Source organism: Anopheles coluzzii, chromosome 3 (assembly GCF_943734685.1).
Source record: "Anopheles coluzzii chromosome 3, AcolN3, whole genome shotgun sequence".
Classification (NCBI taxonomy): Eukaryota; Metazoa; Arthropoda; class Insecta; order Diptera; family Culicidae; genus Anopheles; species Anopheles coluzzii.
In genome coordinates, this window is record NC_064671.1 from 45,990,424 (window position 1) to 46,006,523 (window position 16,100).

Sequence of the window (16,100 nt, forward strand, 5' to 3'; positions counted from 1 at the left end):
AATTATTTTTACCACCCCATGCCTATTGCGGCCATAATTCGCCTTTTTCTGCAAAATATTACTTTTTGGACTGACTGTATATTCAGGGAAATTGCTTATGTTTAGGCAACACATTTAAACATACCTTTAGTTCAGTTTTCTTAAGATAACTTTGATTTTAAATAACTTTTGAGCACTTTATGTTTCTAGTACAGTGGAGCGCCGTTTATCCAGGCTCATCGGGACTTGACCTCGCCCGGATATGCGAATAACACGAATAATGAGTCAAATAATATATATATATATATATATATATATATATATATATATATATATATATATATATATATATTTTTTTTTTTTTTTTATTCAGGAGTAACGGTCCAAAAAGGCCGTATTGCTTAAGAGTAGAAAATACAAATGTAATTCATGGCGCTACAATCCATATTGGCAGGGAGACATTTCCTTCTCTGAGCCATGGAAGGGCACCTTATCCCGGGTGTACTCGGACGGTTTGGTTTTAATCAATCCAGTCCATGATTTTGCGGTCCTATAAGCGTGGCGAAGGGGGGTCTACATCATTCGGGTTTCGAGGTTGTCTATTCCAGTTCAGTGTTCCAAATGGCATTGCGGGGGTCTGTGAGTCAAATAATATATTTAAGCACAAATTTTTGATTTTTGTTTGAAATTTATCTTATGTTTTGATACAAATTAGCAATTGTTTATAAACTTTATGTTTTTCCAATGAGAATATTTGAGATTTGCCATGAATTATAGTGTTTTTTTGTTATGACAATGTGCTCTGATAACCTTTTTTTTAAATATCCTCCTCAAACGCAATGTCACCTTTGTATTGAACTGTCATTTCTCAACAGCACGGAAAAACGGATAACCGGATAAAAGGTACCCAGATAAATGGCGCTCCACTGTACTTACTCTGGATACTCTGCATATGAGTATGAAGCATTTTTTTAAAATATCTTGTAAGTTAATATGCTTAACATGCATATTGTGTAGTATTTTAATCATTTTTCTCTCTGCCTCTTATCTACAAAAAGTAAAACCGTTGAAATCATAGTTTATGTATATTATACGATTTTAATAGACATTTAGAAACCGTTGAGTAAATCCTAAATTCAAATCAAACAAAGAATCTGGGGTTGTAGCTGAATATTCTGCTAAGAAACAAGGAAACTTAAAAAAGGACAATTCTAAAATAATAAAAATAAAAGCAGAAACGAATTTAAATTTCTCACTTAAGCTCACATCAGTTGCAAAAAGTATACGACGATATAAAAAGATTTTAATATAAACTGTCCTTGTTGGCCCCTCGTTGTTTATCTTTGAATAATTGGATAGTGTGGTTTCACACCGAAACTAATATTATGTTCATATTGTTCCTCTTGTTTTACAATAAAACAAACTGCAATTCATTTCATTTTGCTGAAAAACAAAATTATCACTGAATCACACGCAAATGAAACAAGTGATACAAAAGTACACTTTAAACAGGTATCACACGTTAACTTGACCTCAAAATGTGTCCCAATTATTTTATCGGGGTAACGGGTTAAAATGACCCCCTGAGGCAACGACAGTTTTTGAACACACCACACGGTATATAAAACACAATTGCAGCAGCTAGTCGCAGCAATCAAAATGAACCTCTGTTTTACAACACTTTCTTCGGTAACCGTTCTTGTGAGCTTCACAATCGTTTCTGTCGTGGGTTGCAGTCGATCGGCAGAAAATTACGATCATACAAACGGGGAACGAATCGTTGGAGGTGTTCCAGTTGATATTCGGGACTATCCGTATCAAGTGTCTTTGCGTCGTGGAAGACACTTTTGTGGTGGATCTATTATAGACAGCCAATGGATACTAACTGCAGCCCATTGTACTAGGTAAGAAACTTGCCGCATAACCAAAAAACAAACCATCATAGCACAGTTTAATTTCATCCATCAAACTAATCCATAGAACCATCAATGCTCGTAACCTTTGGATTCACGTCGGATCGTCTCATGTGAATGATGGAGGCGAATCGGTTAGAGTACGACGAATATTGCACCATCCTAAGCAAAATTCTTGGAGTGATTACGATTTCTCACTACTTCACCTTGACCAACCACTTAACCTTAGTGAGTCGGTTCAACCGATTCCGTTACGTAAACCATCGGCAAGCGAACCAACCGGTGAACTATCGGACGGAACACTGTGCAAAGTGTCCGGCTGGGGAAACACTCACAATCCGGACGAGTCCGCACTCGTCTTGCGGGCTGCCACCGTTCCCCTTACCAACCATCAACGGTGCAGTGAGGTGTACGAAGGTATTGGAAGCGTTACCGAAAGCATGATATGTGCCGGGTATGACGAGGGTGGCAAAGATTCCTGCCAGGGCGATTCTGGTGGCCCGCTCGTGTGTGATGGTCAATTGACTGGTGTAGTTTCATGGGGCAAGGGATGTGCCGAGCCGGGATATCCGGGAGTTTACGCAAAGGTTTCGACAGCGTACGACTGGATTGAACAAACAGTTCACACCGCGCTGGCATCTACCGAGCGCCCAAATGTGGAAGCCTTTTAATGTCGAATCATTTTAATCCCGGATTTACCGCGAGCAAAAAGTTACACATGTCCGGTATTATGGATTATCTTTCACCGAGCTGAACGAATTATGACCGGAATGTAATGGTGTCGCATATAGACAGGGCGACTGCTGCGAATATCAAGCTCTTCTATCCTTTCGCTTAATTCCACTGTTTGTTGAATATGTGTAGCTTGTGATATGCTTAATCGAATAAAATTATGTAATATACTCACAAGTTGTATGAAAAAGAAACAAAACGTATAAAGGATTAATTTTGTTTTGAAAGAAAATTATGCTATTTGACTTATACACAAAACTGAATTTTATCTTTCATATTTTTTCTTCAAAAATTTTACGACTAATTCTTCATCTTCTCAGTTGAGATTTGTATTTGTTATACGTTTCGAATAATCCAGATAAAATTTACGACTCCTTATCACCATTCTTGGGGAATATTGTATCAAAATCATCGCTGGTAGCCCGAATGTAACGTGCGGCAAAGCTTTCAGCGGTCAGCGATATCTCTTCATCAGACTTAGTAAGATCAAACAACTCACCAAACTGTTCCTCTGCAGGCAATATTTCACTGGGAGGAAATTGATCGATCGATCCCAAAATATCATGAATCTCAGCGATTGGATCGTAGCTTTCACGATAGCTTGGCTCACTCTGAATGGTCTCTGAGTGGATGACCCTTGTAGTATCGCTACTAATGCTTGAACATTGCTCCTGAATACTACAATCGACGTTATCCAACTCATTGCCCGTTCCTGAAGTGCTCATTTTTTCCCAGCTTATAGCAAACTCCGGAAATATTTCATTATAAATTTTCTTATAATACTGCAATAAAAAGGAAACATATTTTAATACCAACTTCAAAGGGGATTTTAAATTCAAATGCAACTAACATACCTTAGGTTGAGCATACGTCAAACCTCCAATCGTTATTTTTTCAATCGACGAAACAATACTCTCATCATCGTTAGTGCTTTTGTAATCTTCTGACCCGAATAGTTCTTCCCGAGTTGTAGTCGATGCGTCTTCATCGCAAATCGCTGGCTCTGGCACAGGTTCTGGTAAACACTGATTCACCACAAACACATTACACTTTGACAAACTGGCCAAAGCTATGTGCACACCGCCTTCCAGCTCATCCGCTGGAGAACAGTTTGGTACGGAACCTTCCGGCTCTAGCTGATTGCCATCTACTAAAGAATGCTTTGACACCTGGGTAGAGTGACATTCATGGCGACCGAAATGCAATCTGCAAATTTCTCGCGTCATCTCAACCGTATCCAAACACTCGTTATATTCGCTTATAAATTTTAAAAGCTCTTCATACTGATTCACCAACCACTGGATTGCCCGCTCGTCCATTCGTTTTTGCTGACTGAAATGACCGTTTTGGAAACGATAAAAAAGTAGGCTTTGTTTGCACAATGGTAGCACCACACTTACTCTACTGCAGTTTTAACAATTTGTTCCATCTCCTTTATGATACGATCCTTCTCCTGCTTCATCCGGCCGGATACTTCGCGCTCCAACTTTGCCCGATAGTAGCTGGCGATCTTGCACAACATGTCCTTCGCTTGTTTCCGTACCTTCTGGCACACAAACTTTCCCCATAGCTGCCTTGCTTCTGCATATGAACGATGAAGATTACCCTTCTCTTCCCAGAACCGTTTTTCCAGCCTTGCTTCCATCTCTTCCAGCAATGCATCATAGCGCTTACGTTCCTCGTCCCTTGCGATGCCAATTTTCTGGCGACAATCAAATTTTATAAAATCCACCTCGTCCGAACTGATGCCAGCTGCAGCCGTTTGTTTCAACCGTTTTCTCCAGTACCCATCCACTCGGTGCGAAACATTTCCACCGATCTGAAGAATGTGTTTGTGTATCTGTCCACGAACTGCTTCGGTGTCGTGTCGTGACTGGGTGCTATGTTCGTCCGACAACTCGAGTCGATCCGGTTGCACCGCTGACCGTTGACTCGGCTCCAAAGTATCAATTACAATGTTTGCTAACTCCGGGCCTAGCTCTCTGGCCATCTCGGAAACCGTAGGAGCTGTACCGGTTCGTAAAAAATATGTACGACGACATAATTTTGATGGTTTCATTTTCTTGCCGGAAATCATTGTAAGTTTATGACCAAATGTGGCTGAGTAAATAGTCGAAACTGTGCCAATTTTTCGTATTGTTTTCACACACACACATCCAGAACAAAGTGATTGTCAACAATAAGCACTAGTGGCTGGGTATTTACAAGAAAAAAGTATAGCCTGAAGATCGCTAGTGACAAGCGCTTTTGGGGTTTTCACGCCTACTGCTGTTAAAACTTTTTTCTATTTCCGTAGATACCATCGTCTGCTATACACCAACGGAAAGCCAAACAAAAAAACCTATTTTCCTCATTTACAGTGATCGGCATAATAAAGTGTCCACCTCTTACAACTTTACATTTACTCCTTTTTTCATGAAATAAGAAGTTATCGCACTATTTTTTTAACATAATTCGTTATATGCTCATTAATGTGCAGTACGAAACTGTGACCGAAATTAATAGTATGCTTTGAGAAAAATTAACTACCCAAAATTGAACTAAATATCTGTGACAAAATAATATGACCATTTCAATCATTTAGAAAAATATTTTTCAAATATTTAAATCCAAAAATAATACAATACGATAACTACTTTTGTTACGAAAAAATTAAATAAATGTAAAATTGTAAGCAGCAGGCATTTTTTCATGCTGGTCACTGTAATACGAACGACTAACAAAGTTATTGACATATCGTACTAAATTCACTACATTTTTAATCCAATATTTGCTCTAGGTTATTCACTTTAAATTGTGTCTCGACATCCTTCAGAATATGTTTTCCAAGGATAACTTTCTCTCTGTTTTAGACTTAGCCGTTCACCTTTGGAGATACAAGCTATAATCCGTGTTCTAGCGGCATTCGCAATTGTTCCCACTGATTCCCAGCTGATATCTTCCATAGCACATGCCACACTTGCACATGTTACTGATATTGAATGCCATGTTTTAAATTAATATCCCCATGCATGTGTTGTTGTTTAATAAGAAATAGCATATTATGCATGCACATACAGCCGCATGCTCTTCCATCACTTTCACATTCGTTTTAGTATCGCAGAGCAAACGCCGTCTCAGCAGCTAGAAGTTATTAGTCACGGCTTCTCGAAGCGCTCCATATCGAACGAATCGAACCATGTCCACTTGTCTTCGTTATGGCGCTTCGTTATCAACGATGATGTTGAAGTAGGATAATGCGGAGCCAGGGTTGCTTGTTTGCAGTGTTCTAGTATTTCAGCACGCTCTCGCTGTTGATGCCTGAATTCGACTATGTAGGCGTCATTTTCTACCGTGTCTATACAGCGCCACCCTTAGCATGAGCGCCAGTTTATGATACGATGTTGTTCCATCCTACGCCTACCCCTTGTGTTGTGTCCCATCACACCCGCCAAGATCAACAATGGCTAACCTCAACACTCAACACACCACCAACACCATCCAAAACTTAGACCCGTAAGGCTACACTTTACTTCAAACGAGCTCACCTTGAGATCTGGCTGACCTGTACTTTGTTTCTCCTTGCAGGCCATCCTCAACCGGGTTCCTTTTTCGGTATTTGAGCTACACTCCCGGGTACAGCAACTGACTAGTAGAGTATCGACTCGTAGCCCCATTCCAGGAAACGGTCGAAAACCCGGTGGCCCTATACGGGTAGGAGATTGATACGCAAACATCGTTTCTCCGGCATTTGCGGCTAAGCGGAAGCCAAGGAACAATCTTCCGAAACACCCACATACACACACACACTAACACTATTTGCCGGGAGGAAAGTGGGATGGAATAACACCACACCGATGGGATGAAATTTGCATTCTAATAGATGACGCTCATGACGGACAGATGGCACCTTTCCAGTGTGTGCATAACCTGGGACTGGGAAGCCATGCAAACAAACTCCATTGCAGCTGGTTGGGCAAATCCAATCTCCGACTCGATTGAACCAAGGTCTTTGAAACAATCGCTATTACGCTACAAACGACTAAATAAAAATAAATATCTGTAAGTTGGTGCTATGGTTTTGGTATATGATTAATAAAGAATGTATTAAATGATACATATAACATACATCCCGGGCAACCGTATCCATCTGATTCAGGGACTAACTGCGGTTCCGTTCGCTTTTCATTGCTATCAGCAAAACATGCTTAATATTACGAAGCTTTCCGTCTATCGCAGTCGATGGGTAGGTATAAATTAAAATGAATTTCGAATAGTTTCCTTCTTTTTGGCGTAGCGACCTACGCGGACATGCTGGCCAACACAGGCTTTTACATTGAATAGTATTAAAGTATGTAGTGCAGCCGGTCTTGTGATACAGTCGTCAACTCGTACGACTTTACAACATACCCGTCATGGGTTCAAGCCCCAAATAGACCGTGCCGCCATACGTAGGACTGACTATCCTACTATGGGGGGGGGGGGGGGGGATTCAATTAGTCACTGAAAGCCAACTCCACAAGTGGTACAGGCAGGTCTTGACCGACAACTGTTGTTGAGTACCCCTTATGTTCCGTGCCCGACGGCCCGAAGCCGACCAAGGTTTCTGTCATTTTGGAGCGCTTGGTAAACCGTCTGCTACCACGGAACAGAACGTCTCGGGCAAAGGGGTTCGGGAGCGTCAATTGGGGGGTCTATTCCGTGGTAGCACCGCTACTGATTTCGTAAAGTGTTGTTGAGAAGGCAATCGTATGCGCCCAAACCTTCACTCGGGAAAATCTTAGCACCAAACAAAGAAACTCACTCATCAAATGCTGGTGTAAGACTGATTTATTATAATAATTTCCTCCTTTTATACTCTAAGTTACAAACTATCTTAACCTCCTAAGAACAAACTAAAAATTATTAAAACTTTAAATTTAAACATCCACATTCGATGTAGTCGCTGCGCAACACCTTATGACGAAACTCAAATGCTCTACAAATACCCCTCTTAACGAGTAAAATCTCGCATAACGAGCAATTCCATTTTTGTTCCCGATAAGAAATTGTGATCATTTCGAGAGTTTCAATACTAAGAATCGTTAAATATCAAGTTATTTCCAAAAGGGGCAATTAACACATTAACACCCACTGTCCAAAACTCACAAAGTCATAAAAAATCGAAACACGCCGGGGTGGGATCAGATAGCGGAGGTCAGACTAGATCATCAGCTCAGATAGCGGAGCTGAGAGTTTTGCTGCCCTTATTGACAAATGGAGTAAGTGAGGTAGTGTCTTCAGTTTAATTGCTCCATTTCTTTCCTTCTTATTTGACAATATCGGAGGCTCTCTTCGGCTTCGGCCGTGGAAGTGGGCAGGACGTGGATTTTAGTGTTTAATGTACCTCCCTAAGAAGCGTGTGTTTCACAAGTGTGAGGTGTAGTGATGAGTGTGTTCTTGCATGAATTCTTGATCTACTTGCTCTTGAAGGCGAGCATTGCGATACTAAGAATTGATCAATGGATTACTGTTGCCACTTGGAGGTGTTTCGTATGGTTGTGATGCATTAAAACCTCATATACATGCATGTTTTTACCTGTAACCAATTATTTCACTTTTCATACAAATTATAAGAAAAAGAGCCTCCCTCATAACGAGTTTTTTGCATAACCAGTAAGTCGCTGGAATGGATTAAACTCGTTATGAGAGTATACATCAGTAAATATATAGAGTGAAATTGTGAAAATATTTCCCACAAACAACAAAGAGGTTTGAAAATTTCACATTTTGAGTCTTATTTGATCATTTTATTATTCATTACCATTTAAAATCTTTTGCAAAATGATCATAAAATAATCCACGATCCATGCAATCCGTGGATCTGAGCATCATACTGCAAACAGGTACATAAAAGAGTTTCTGTATTGCGGCAGTCGATGAGGGGCCCCGTCGATGAGTGGCCCCGTGTATCTTTAGTCCAGCATCTATAAAAGTTGTTAGAATATGGCACTGTATTAGCAAGGAGGGTCCCGTGCTAGACGAACTCTGAGTACCCCCTCCCCACCCCCCCACCCCTTCCCGGCATCAACAAAATTTAAGTTGAATACTCATTATTACTTTTATCTCATTTATGTTCATTTATTTTTACGCGCCAGCGTGGTTTCTTTCCTCGACGCAGTGTTACTAAAAACCTGGTGGAATTCGTCTTTCACTACCACACAACGTTTATTTCTGGAGCTTATCGTTTGATCGAATAAACTTATGATGAGCTTTCAGAAGCGAGCACACGACTCCGATCTGTCTCCAACTATTGTTTGTCCGATTCCGACACCGACAAAATGGGAACAACTAGTTTCGTCCGTAGTCGGAGTCGTCTGGAGTCGGCAGGAGTCGTCCGGAGGTGTCCGGAGTCGCCCAGAGTCGGAGTCTTCCAAAGTGAGCCGGAGTCGACTGGAGATGGAGTCATTCACATCGTTCACAGTCGTCGGATAATAATAATCGGAGTCGGTTGGAGTCAACTGGAGCCATTTGGTGCATTGTGCGTGTTATGTGGCATTTCATTTCGTTGTGTTTTTTTCCCTTTGCGCGTGCATTTCGTAAATAGGAATTTGTTTCAAAGGCCACTCCGGACGATTTTGGACAGCTCCAGACGATTCCGAACGACTCCGGATAATGCAGGGCGGACCTTCCTACTGGAGTCGGTTCTGAAAATAACGGAGTCGGATTGGAGTCGACTCCAGATTTTTGCCAACTTTACCCATCACTAGTGTGAACCATCGCTTGCTGTTGGTTAAGTTTACTCGTATTGATCTTTCTGCTCCTCTGGTAGATTGAATCAGGTCCTACATCACTGAACGCAGCTACCACGTGCAAATCGATTATGTTTCTTCCTGTATATTCGAGATTACGTCTGGCGTTCCTCAGAACAGCAATTTGGAGCCTTTGTTGTTCTCGATATTCATCAATGACGTCACTCTGGGGTCACTCTGGGTAGTTTGGTGTCCATTGGTACTCATGTACTCCATTGGGTCTAATGTATGGTACAATAGTAATGAGGATTTCAAAAAGAGAGTTACGCGTATTGTCTTGTACCTCACTCCGTCGCGTAACTTCTAGAACCATAGGAAGATACAGCGCAGAAAGTCATAAATTGGGTAATTTTCAGAAAAATACCGATGTAAAAAAGGTACATCAATGGTCGGCTGTAACGGATTCTCTTCGAAATCTTTCAACTTGATTGATTCAACGAGAACAGCGAGCTTGCCACCATCTTAACTCGTTTATAAACCGGTTTTGCACCCTCACTGATGTAACTGCCTAATAGAGCAGTGACAACGCTTTTGGTTCCGAAACGAGCAAGCTGTAGTGACCGGAGGAGGAAATACACTTTTCGGATCTCATTAATACGCCACGCACTCACAGTATATGTGTTCCAGCTGACAGTTCTAACTCAACTGACGATTTATTTTTCTTCACTTCTATTCCGTGTCCTTCTCTCGCTGTTGATACAACTATCCATTTATCTCTGTCTCTCTCTCTCTCTCTCTCTCTCTCTCTCTCTCTCTCTTCCTCCCATACCTTATAATCCCTACACAAGCGTGTGTACAAATCCTGATTTTTTTTATGATCGTTTTTTTTGTGTTTATTTCTATTTATTTAAATAGTAGCTTGCTATAATTAGTACAAACAAAAATTATTGTGAAGTAAATCTAAAATAATACCTTTTTTAAAAAACATAATAATTTAACTTTGTTCAGCTTTCATTTCCAAAAAGATTAAAGAGCCGAAAGAACTCCGTTGGAGCCATAGTCTCTATAAACAGTTCAAACAACAACAACATATGTTTAATCTTCATTGCACCTTTTATTAGAGCTACCGCAATGAGTTTGATATATTAACACCGACAAACCGACGTGACACTTCGAACAAAATGAGCTTCAAAAGTTGTCTCCTTATTTCAAATGAAAATACGTTAAACACTAGCGCCATCTCTATAATGATTCGCTTACTACACTGACACAGAGAAGAAACTGCTAAACCCCCTTTTTGTTTTTCTTCGCAAATTCCAATGCGTATTGTTTTATGTACTTCTCACATCTTTTGCATTGATTTGGAAACTTATAAAATGATTTTCCTGGGTGTTTTGTCCAAGAATTCTCACAAAATCTTGCCTCACACTTCCTTCGCAATTTGTATTTAGAAAAGTTGTTTACATCGAAGCAGCAGTGAACAGAGCTTACTTTGACAGAAGTGATCGCCTCACTGGTAAATGACAGTACTTTCGTGTGGGACATTTTTGTAACGCCAGTTTCACGTCGGTTTGTCGGTGATATTAACACCTTTTATCGGATTTGTATTTGAGAACTAAATAATGCAGATCATCTTTAATAAAGTGAAGTAGGTCAGAGCTTAACGCAAGAGAACATATCACGTAAATCGTGCTATCGAATCTCACACTCATCTATGGGAATCACTACAACAGTGCAGTGTTGAAGACGCTTGTATAGTTTTCTTTTGACAGTTGCAAATTCAAATTTCAAATTCAAAACGAAATTTTTCATGGAATTTTTTCAAACGCATTTAATTACTGCTAAATGGACTGCTAATCACCTTCAATTCGTGATTAAAAGGCGATTCTTTTTCTTCTTCTTTGGCACAACAACCGCTGTCGGTCAAGGCCTGCCTGTACCCATTAGTGAAGTGAGCGTGGCTTTCAGTGACTTATTGTTACCATAGCAGGATAGCCAATCCTACGTATGGGGGCACGGTCTATTCGGGACTTGAACCCATGACGGGCATGTTCTTACGTCGCACGAGTTGACGACTGTACCACCAGACCGGCCCAAAAAAGGCGATTAGAATGCATTTAACGGAAATTTTCGAGTAGGGTATGTCCGTATTGTTTCACGTATCACGTATCGTTCCACAGTCTTGCGATTGACTCATGACGATTTATCATAGTATCCCGCTGTCTTGAGTTATATCGCAAAACCCTGCAAGGGAACGGTCAGAGAATCGCCACATGCGATTTTGCTGCATGCAGCAAGAAATGCGTTTTCTCAATTTTCTAGGTTTTTTAAGGTATTCTTATGAGATATTGTTGTTTCTTTCATTATTTGATAGATAATCATTATTTGATATGATTTTTAAAAAAATCATAAAATCGTAAATCATAAAAAATAAAAAAAATCGCGGCAAAATCGCATGCCTAGTGCCTAGCAAAATCTAGTTCTAGTGATACACAACTTAAATTATAAAGCATTCAACAATATGGAGAGAACGTGAACGCAAGTCTTAAAATTGCATGCAAAACGACTGAAAATATCGTCAGGATTGGACCTCGGATCACGTTAAACGTAAATTATGTTAAATGATTAAAATTTAAAACCAACCCAAGCGCCACAGATTAAGCTTAAACGACTGGAAAATCAAATATCCATAGAAAAAAATGAAAGCTCGATAACTTCACTGGTTAAGCTCAATAGATGGTGCTTTATAACTCATTATTATATTGCTGTCCTTTTCCTGCAATTTATTTCGATACGCGTCATCTAATCATGTCGTCTAATCGCGTCGTCTAACCTATATAACCTTCAAACTTTATTTAGCATTTAACGGAAATTTGCTGCTAGGGGTATCAATACCATCGATCATTACCCAAGCGCCACAGATTAAGCTTAAACGACTGGAAAATTGAATATCCATAGAAAAAAAGAAAGCTCCACAGCTTCATTGGTTTGATCAATAGATGGCGTATTATAACTCATCATTATATTGCTATCCTTTTCTTGCAATATGTTTCGACAAGCTGCATCTTATCATGACCTATATAGCCTTCTAACTTTCTGAGCAAAAATCAATGAAATTGGTCGTGTGGTCAGATACGTGGATATCAACACCAACGACCATTATTCAAATCTCACTTGCTTCAGTGCTGGTGGTCTCCATTGGAGTTTAGTATTTAAACAATCGCATCGCCGTTCTAGTTCTAGCGATGCATAACTTCAATGCGAAACTATACAACAGTACAGAGGAAATGAGAAAGCTCTCCTCCAAGCGATGAAGCTCAGCTGGTTGGGGTATCCCACCAACAGATAGCGCCACCAGCTTTTTTGCTATTTTTAGAATGCATGAGTCGTTTGCCGTCTGCTAAACGAAGTCTTTCTATATTCCGTTTAGGTAGAGAACTTGAGTCGTTTAGAAGCCGTTTAGTGGTCGTTAAGTGGATTTGTGGCACTTGGGTATTCAAATCTCACATGCTTTAGTGCTGATGGTGTTCATTGGAGTTTAGTATATAAACAATCGTATCGCCGTTCTAGTTCTAGCGATACATAACTGAAATGCGAAACCATATAATAGTATAGAGGGAAGGAGAAAGCTCTCAAAGCGAGGAAAGCACTCCACTGGTTGGATATCCCAAGTCTTTCTATATTCCGTTTAGGTAGAGAGCTTGGGTCGTTTAGAACCCGTTTAGTGGTCGTTTAGTGGATTTGTGGCACTTGGGAATTTCATTTCATCGAGCTCGATTTCCCAATCCGGGTGAGATTTTAAGTCATTTTGTATAAAATTTTAAGACTTGCGTCCACTGTCTGGCTATCCATCAACAGATGGTGCCACCAGCCTGTTGCTATTTTTAAGCCCGGGGGACATTGTCCTTACTCGCTAGTGTAATTTTTGTTAAAGCATACGCTATCTACCGGTGATGGGTGAAAGCTACAGACTGGTATAATTTATCAGTCAAAAAATGTTTTGGCTATGATTTCTGGAAAAGCCTCCTTGATGGCTATAATTTTACGCAATGTTGGATAGAGATTGGAAGATGGGGAGAAATGTTGCCCAGCGCTTTCTATGAATGATGATTTGTCCAACAACACTCAACGGACTGATTTGTACCAATTTATGGATTTTTATCAACATTTCAAACGGCATACAGCTAGCCTGGTCGAAACATGATGAGACACCAAGTATGATTTTTTTTACAGAAACTGCAGGAATTTGCTGGCTCTTTGCTAACAAGACCCAACACAACTTGCATACAGATTGTACGCAATTTGTCCTCTGGGATTTCACGCTATTCAATTTTGGACACTTGGGCCTTTTTAAAAGTGCATTCATAATTTACAGTGTAGCTTTCACATTGTTTACAAAATCGTATCAGAGCGTTTCGGCGTACAATTGTATATTCCACACTGGCCAACAGGTTTATGAAGTTAATATTCTGCTCATAAGTTCATACATTGTCTGGACCACTGCTAAACGAAGTAATTCTATCGCTTGTAATATTTCTCCTACATTCCAGCATCATGAGAAGAATAACAAATCCGGCCGGCGAAAGGAACAAGGATCCCATTCTGGATGTTTTGAGGCGAGTATTGTCGAAAACGGAGCCAAACCTTCGCCTGTTGGAAATTTCTTCCGGAGTTGGGCTGCACGCAGCTTACTTTGCCAAGGAATTTCCCAACATAACATTTCAACCATCGGAATACGATACCACTCTGTTCGGCAGCATTGATGCCTACCGGCAAGATGTAAAGAACGTTGAACCTCCCATCTTCATCGACATTTCCAAACCGTGCACGGATTGGCAGAATGAGGCGAACATCAACCATACTTCCGGTGCCAACCGGTTCGATTATATGCTCAATATAAACATGCTGCACATTTCACCGATCGCCTGTGCCCACGGATTGTTTGACAATGCAGCTCAGTTGTTGAAACGCGGAGGACTGCTGATCACATACGGACCGTACGCCGTGGACGGCACTCTCACTCCGGAGAGTAACGTACGTTTCAATGAATCATTGCAGCATCGTAACCCCGAGTGGGGTATACGCGACACGAAAGAGCTGAGCACGTTGGCCGCATCGAAAGGTATTACGCTGCAAGAGATGATTGAACTACCTGCAAACAACAAATGTTTGATTTGGAAAAAAGATGCAAATCATGCCTAAAGAGGTGTGACTTCCCGCTAAATGTTCAACAAACACTGGCAGAACGAAAATATAACTTATTGTACTGAAACCCACATCCGTGAGATACTTTATTTTACAGGAAGAATCTACGTCGGCTTTCCATCTGGTGGCGCTTGTTGGTAATCATCCATTCGTAATCTCCACACTTGCCATCAAACAGTCCCACCTGCAGAGAACGCAACTTGAGCGTAAATCGTGGCCCCAGTTCGCGCAGTTTCACACGCTTTCCGTTCTTGTCGAATTCGTACAGATGATGCCGAAAGAAGATGTAATCACGCTGATTGTGGAACGTTACAGCACGACGCCCGCGAAATTCTGGTTCGTAGTGAAACAGTGCGCCCAACATGCGACCAATAGTCAATCCCAGGCGAGTGGTAAAGTTGTTCAAAATCACCTCCGGTCGATGTGTCGTAATGTCCCTCTCGTTGCGCTTCAAATCCTTCAAGTCTTTAAAGTTGCTTACTTTGAAGTGTGCCGTCGGTCCGTCGGGCAGGTGAATAAGCAGCAAGCCTTCCGGTTTCTTCCTGTTTTCGTTCACCACCAGGATGTCGGTATAGTTCTCGCGTATAGCGCTCTTGCACACCCGCTTCAGTTGCGTCTTATTACGCCGGAAGGTTTTTGCATTTGGAATCATTCGTCGCAGCAGGGATGCAAACTTGCGCGTTACCATGTGCGGTGTCGCGTTAAACGTTATCATCACCCTCGGTTCGTAGCTCTTCTGATAATACTCGCAAAACTCGTCGTTTGCCAGATCGTTCATGACTTCCGCCTGATCCTCCCCTTCCATATTAACCACCGTCGTATCATCCTTCTCGCGCAGACTTTCGATCGTATGGTTCGGAGCGGATGGTATGCCCTCTAGCTTGCGCGTCTTTTTGGCCTCCTTTTCTTCCTTCCTCTTGGCCCCCTGCATACGTTTGAACTGCTTGTGGCGGATCTCCTTGTTCTTGACAAAATTCATCGGGTTGATCACCGGGAACGTTGTCTCCTCTGGATCTTCTTCATCGTCCGCCAGACCACGGCGACGCCGTTTCCGCAGTAACTCTTCCGCCCGCTCGGCTACCTCGCGGGCTGCCTTCTCATCCAAATAGTCCTGCAGTCGTTTACGCTTCGGTTTTCCGTCATCTTTTTTCTTCCCTTTCGCCTTCGACGTGGATGGTTTAGGTTCCTCCTGAAATTCACTATCACTATCGCTGCTAGACATTTTTCGGCGTTTTTTTTCAGATCAGGCAAGAAAGCATCCACAGAGAATCCGTACAGCGCGGCTCGAGATGACCACGTTTTGTTGTTATTATTTGACTAAAAACGATGCCGGGCGAATGACAGCAAGCATGAAGAATTCCCAAATAACAATTCATGTCCATACTTTTACCGATTAAACCTACATGTCAGGAAGGATCGCTTGGATGACAATCTTAAGACCCTTTCACATTGATTGTCAATGTTGATTGATTGATTGGCCCTTTCACAGGATTTTGGTACGACAGTGGTACTTGTTCCGCCGCACTGCGTTGCGATTTTACCAAAATGTATGGGATTTGAC

The 16,100-nt window shown here is 41.2% G+C and overlaps 4 protein-coding genes across 5 annotated transcripts; 2 read left to right on the forward strand and 2 right to left on the reverse strand.

Moving 5' to 3' along the window:
• Positions 1–1,638: 1,638 nt before the first annotated feature.
• LOC120957260 (trypsin-1-like) lies at positions 1,639–2,770 on the forward strand. Its single transcript, XM_040379358.2, has 2 exons — positions 1,639–1,883; positions 1,960–2,770. Exons 1-2 carry the CDS (start codon positions 1,639–1,641, stop codon positions 2,561–2,563), a joined length of 849 nt encoding a protein of 282 aa, XP_040235292.2. The 3' UTR covers positions 2,564–2,770.
• A 97-nt stretch (positions 2,771–2,867) lies between these two features.
• Positions 2,868–4,877, reverse strand: LOC120959801 (uncharacterized). The gene is made up of 3 exons (XM_040383446.2): positions 4,025–4,877; positions 3,479–3,956; positions 2,868–3,406 (listed from the first exon to the last, which is right to left on the reverse strand). The coding sequence occupies exons 1-3, from the start codon at positions 4,699–4,701 to the stop codon at positions 2,990–2,992; spliced, it is 1,572 nt and encodes a 523-aa protein (XP_040239380.2). The 5' UTR covers positions 4,702–4,877; the 3' UTR covers positions 2,868–2,989.
• Positions 4,878–13,683: 8,806 nt separating this feature from the next.
• On the forward strand, positions 13,684–14,610 carry LOC120958215 (methyltransferase-like 26). 2 transcript variants are annotated; one of them, XM_040380848.2, is made up of 2 exons: positions 13,684–13,794; positions 13,885–14,610. In XM_040380848.2, exons 1-2 carry the CDS (start codon positions 13,790–13,792, stop codon positions 14,534–14,536), a joined length of 657 nt encoding a protein of 218 aa, XP_040236782.1. In that variant the 5' UTR covers positions 13,684–13,789; the 3' UTR covers positions 14,537–14,610. The 2 variants fall into 2 exon arrangements, with proteins under 2 accessions (XP_040236782.1, XP_040236783.1); XM_040380849.2 differs by having other exon boundaries at positions 13,716–13,785.
• Positions 14,589–15,867, reverse strand: LOC120958213 (probable ribosome production factor 1). Its single transcript, XM_040380847.2, has one exon. It carries the CDS (start codon positions 15,759–15,761, stop codon positions 14,631–14,633), a length of 1,131 nt encoding a protein of 376 aa, XP_040236781.2. The 5' UTR covers positions 15,762–15,867; the 3' UTR covers positions 14,589–14,630.
• Between the last annotated feature and the right edge of the window lie 233 nt (positions 15,868–16,100).

Excerpts from the sequence above, each read along its gene's own strand:
- LOC120957260 (XM_040379358.2), top strand. The coding sequence starts at position 1,639 with ATGAACCTCTGTTTTACAACACTTTCTTCGGTAACCGTTCTTGTGAGC. Across the intron at positions 1,884-1,959 it reads ACTGCAGCCCATTGTACTAG|AACCATCAATGCTCGTAACC; the intron begins GTAAGAAACTTG and ends ACTAATCCATAG.
- LOC120959801 (XM_040383446.2), bottom strand. The coding sequence starts at position 4,701 with ATGATTTCCGGCAAGAAAATGAAACCATCAAAATTATGTCGTCGTACA. Across the intron at positions 3,957-4,024 it reads ATTGTTAAAACTGCAGTAGA|TCAGCAAAAACGAATGGACG; the intron begins GTAAGTGTGGTG and ends CGGTCATTTCAG. Across the intron at positions 3,407-3,478 it reads TGACGTATGCTCAACCTAAG|TATTATAAGAAAATTTATAA; the intron begins GTATGTTAGTTG and ends TTTTTATTGCAG.
- LOC120958213 (XM_040380847.2), bottom strand. The coding sequence starts at position 15,761 with ATGTCTAGCAGCGATAGTGATAGTGAATTTCAGGAGGAACCTAAACCA.